This window comes from Tripterygium wilfordii, chromosome 5, assembly GCF_013401445.1.
Source record: "Tripterygium wilfordii isolate XIE 37 chromosome 5, ASM1340144v1, whole genome shotgun sequence".
NCBI lineage: Eukaryota > Viridiplantae > Streptophyta > Magnoliopsida > Celastrales > Celastraceae > Tripterygium > Tripterygium wilfordii.
In genome coordinates this window covers 3,667,037-3,671,645 of record NC_052236.1, presented here as the reverse complement: position 1 = coordinate 3,671,645, position 4,609 = coordinate 3,667,037, and the positions used below count along the sequence as shown (strand labels likewise).

Genomic DNA, 4,609 nt, shown 5'->3' with positions numbered 1-4,609 from the left:
TCCAAACTTGCTTTGTTGGTGAATCATAAGGGTTTTTTTTTTTGATTCAAAACAAAGTTAGGGGTTGTTTTAAACCAAAACGTAAAGTACAAGAGCCAATTTGATAGTTATCCCTATTTTATAACGTCATTTGTCCAATTTAAAGAAGAATTCTCTGCTATTCCCTTGCATCCCCTTCAATGGCTTTTCCCCTTCTCACATACCCTTTCAAGGCTTACAAAAAACTAGTTAGATATGTATTTCTCCTTCTCATGCATTTCTCTCTTAAATTTATTCTCACTCAAGGCGTAAAATTATGGTCAAAAGAAGCTTCTCTAGCCCAAGAAATTATCAATACCGAGCTGCAATGCTTGTGTTTGAGTGTTATTCAATTCATGGAATACATGACTTTGAAGCTCAAACAAGTGAATAAGGCACTTGATGAAGTATTGTTGGTATCGATTGCTTTTGCACCTATCAAAATCTTTATCAATGCTAGCAAAACCCCACTTAGATTCGTTTTACTTTTCCTTCTCAGACATGTCGTTCTGAAATTTATTTTTAGTGAAGTTGAAACCTACTCATCAAGTTCAATTTCACAACCTTCTCTGGCAAAAGAAAATATCGGTAGCCTGACCGGATCGGAAGGCGTATTTGAACTCAACAAGTACATGAATTGGAAGCTCAAAAGCGTGAACAAAGCACTTGATCAAGCAGTACCTTTGAAGCACCCCAAAAAGATTAGGGAGGCAATGAGACACTCCCTACTTTTGGGAGGAAAGCGTGTGTGTCCAATTCTTTGTATTGCTTCATGTCAATTGGTTGGTGGAGATGAAGCATTAGCAATGCCAATGGCTTGTGCAATTGAGATCATTCACACTTCTTGGTTGATTATTGAGGATCTTCCTTGTATGGAGAAAGTGTTTGGTCAAAAAGTTGCCATTCTTGCTAGTGCTGCTCTCTTTTCCATTGCATTTGAGCACATAGCGGAAAATAGCACACATGCTCCACCAGACAGGGTGGTTCGAGCCATCACAGAACTAGTTTCAACGATCGGGACGGACAGGCTCGTGGGAGGCCAATTTGGGGAGCTTATGACTGAAGGAAAAAATTTAACTTTTAAAGACGTGAAGTATATCCATGGGCACAAAACTGCGAGGCTTTTAGAGGCGTCGATTGCTTGTGGAGCGATAATTGGAGGGGCGACTGAGTCAGATGTGCAAAAGATTAGGAAGTACGCAAGGTGTATCGGGTTATTGTGTCAAGTGGAGGATGATCTTTCCAACGTGACCGCGTCAGCGCAACACTTGGGGAAATTTTCCAACAAGGATTGGATGAGCGATAAGACTATTTTCCTTAATCTGATGGGCATCGACAATGCCACTAAACTTGCCAGAAGGTTAATGACTCAAGCGATTCAAGAACTCAATCATTTTGATGCTCGAAGGGCAGCTCCATTGCACCATTTGGCTTATTACATCGCTAATAGTCAACATTAGGGTATTAATTAATTAGTTAATGTCTTCTCATCTTACTTAATTTCTATTTTCCAGTGCTATTGTAGATCCCTATGGATCCTTAAATAAGTACTTAAATTTCATGGAAATCGACGTTTGTCTTATATTATTCAAGTTGTATTACTTTTTGTACCAAAAGTGACCTCCAATCATCTGTTGACACGTGGAAGTGTGGGGCCAGCAATTGGCGATGATCAACTAATCACCAATAGACACGTGGTAATGAGATTTTAGATTAATGTTTGTTCCACTTTGCTAGTGAATCTGGTGTTAATTAAGTTGAAATCCAAAAGGTAGTTGTTAGAAATCTCAAATGTCTGATGAACTATGTTCGAAAGGTTACAATGAAGGGATATGTAGTCATAATTGTTTTATTCTAATTTAAAATAGTTTGTGAAAAGAAACATAGATTTTAGCTGCATAAGCACATAGAGAGTTCAGGAGATTTCAGAGTGTAGCCTACACGTTCCTTAAAAGTCTCAAACACATCTCCAACAACTACATGTCAACCAGAGATCAAAACCATGTTCGTCTCGCACTTTGAAGAAGCAGAATCCTTCCCAAGTTCAACCATACAGGAGCACTAACAATATGGCGATTGTTAGACATTTTCTCTCAATCCCAAGCATAAGGCCTACAACCCAGGAGAGTGGAGCAGGATGCATGTTCTCAATACTCCCACATCCACCTTGAAAAAGGAGGACGATTTGGGATGCTCACCAAGATATCCAATTACTTTGAGGATGTTATAGTTATGAAGAGTTTTGACCCAACAATCCAAGTAAGAAGGAAGATAGTTTCCCACAACTTTCCACATCTGCACATGCCAATATCATGCCATGATCACTATGAAGACTATAAAAAGAATAAGAGAGATTTACACTTATCCGGGTCAAACAGAGACACCTCGTCAAACACAGAATCCACATGTACAAAGCTTTACTGCTTTCTTAGACAATGATTCTGGTGACTTATCTGTACAATTAGCATGACTCCAGTCGACTAGTTCCCAGCTTAGCCCTTTATTTTTCAAGCCTCTATGGTAGTAGGCTCAGTAGATATGTTATGTTTTATCTCAATCTTTACAAGAATTTCTAAAGGAGCTAGCTACCATATTTAGGGTCAGCCAATCGGCATCAAATCTCAGTAGTAGCAATGGCCACTCCATTGTGAACAATTCACTTCCAGTTCCTACAATAATTCATTTAGCTCCTATGAAAAATTTTCAGAATATTGGAGACAAAGAAAGTGGTTTTCAGATGACGTTTCATGGCTTTACGTCTTTATGTCCACTAGCTGTCATTCATATCATTGGAAGTAAATCCATTTCTATTGGAACAAGATTGAATGAGCATAGGGAAATGAATGATGTCAACCAAAGGCTTCCTTAGATTTCACCTTGTAGTAACCGGTTTTCGTCCGACGGAATAATATAAAGATACAAAAAATACAAAAATTCAAACCCAAAAATTCATTTCTCGGACCGACAAGCCTACAAATATTCAAGAGCCCGTTTCTTGGACCGTAAGCCCATAAAAATTCAAACCCAAGCTCAATGCAATAAACCCTAGAAAATATCTAACAAATAAGAGAATTAAAAATTTTAAAAATAAGACCTTAAAAAAGAAAGGTGGCACCGTTTTAGGGTTTTACAAAAAGAATGGAAAATACAAAAGAGTTAGTTTCCTAGGGTTTTTTAAAGAGATTGGAAAATAGGGTTTGGGGGCTTTTTGGTAAAAAGAGGAAAGTAGGGTTTTAGGAGAGAGGTTGTCTCATTCTCTCCTAATATAAAAGAAAGGTAGCATTTCTTTGTAAAAGGGGGGATTGGCCGCACAACACACAAAAGGAAGAAAGAAAAAAATAGAGAGAGAGAAGGGGGGAAATCGGGGAAGAAAAGAAGAAAAAATAGAGAGAGAAGGAGAGAAATCGGGGAGGGAAGAAGAAAAACAGAGGTAGATTGTGAGAGTGGAAACTGCCACCGGAGAGGAAGAACCAGAGGAAAGGGAAATCGGGAGAGGTAAATATCAGTACAAAGTTCTATCATTCTCTGTCTCTTTGCCTTGGTGATAATCTAGTTTTGGTTGCTCTAGGTTTTGTTCTCTGATTGCAATGATTTGCTCCCGGTATTAGCTCGTAATTCTTCGATACATGCAGTAGCATACATCCTTGGTTAATGTCCGTTCGTAATACTTTGTTTTGATGTTTGGGATCTTGATGTTTGATATACAGTGGCTTTTCCATTTCTTTCAGACACAAATATGTGTATGTATATGAGTTTATATGTATATATGTATGTGTGTATATATTATATGCAGTGTGTGTGCGTGTATACGTGGTGCGTTTATATATATATATATATACATGAATTCTCTTATGTGGACCAACTTTGTGGACCAAAATCCAATGGTTATAATAAAGCACAACATAAGTGTGTGCCACAAATTTATTAGGGGACCCACCACATCTATGGTTGCAAAACAAGATATTGGGGGATGGGCTCCACTTCCAGATATGGGGTGTGAGCTAACTTGATCCAGTGGCCTCTCGCGTAGCCATATTATAGTTAGATATGCCACCCATATGCACATTGGATAACCCCTAGATCTGGTTTGAGACCTTCATAAGATTATAGGCGTTTGACCTTGTTTTAGGAACAATGGGGAACTCTTCTATCCTTGACTCTATTTATTTCCTGTGCCTTTATTCTTCATTTACATTTATATACATTCATCAAACCATACATGTACATCTTTTATGCACTTGCCATATATATGTTAGCCTAGGTTACGATCTTGCATGTTTGTTAATCATCCATACATGTCCATATATACTTGTACACTCGTTAATTGTCCACATATGATTGTACACTTGTTAATCACCCATACATGTTCATATATAATTGACACATTAGTTAGATTGCATATATATATATACACATTCATTAAATCACACATGCTCATATATTTCTTTTATGTAGTTATCCTGTAGCTTAGGTTATACTTATGTGCATACTTGTTAATCATTCATACATGTCCATATATACCTTTCATATACTTAACTTTTGCGTATACAATAAATCAATTGTTTTCAAATCATCTTGTCCAATTGTAAAG

At 37.5% G+C, this 4,609-nt stretch overlaps 1 protein-coding gene across 1 annotated transcript; it reads left to right on the top strand.

Moving 5' to 3' along the window:
* The first annotated feature begins 223 nt into the window (after positions 1 to 223).
* LOC119999095 (geranylgeranyl pyrophosphate synthase, chloroplastic/chromoplastic-like) lies at positions 224 to 1,584 on the top strand. The gene has a single exon (XM_038846617.1). The coding sequence runs from the start codon at positions 252 to 254 to the stop codon at positions 1,476 to 1,478; it is 1,227 nt and encodes a 408-aa protein (XP_038702545.1). The 5' UTR covers positions 224 to 251; the 3' UTR covers positions 1,479 to 1,584.
* Positions 1,585 to 4,609: the final 3,025 nt, after the last annotated feature.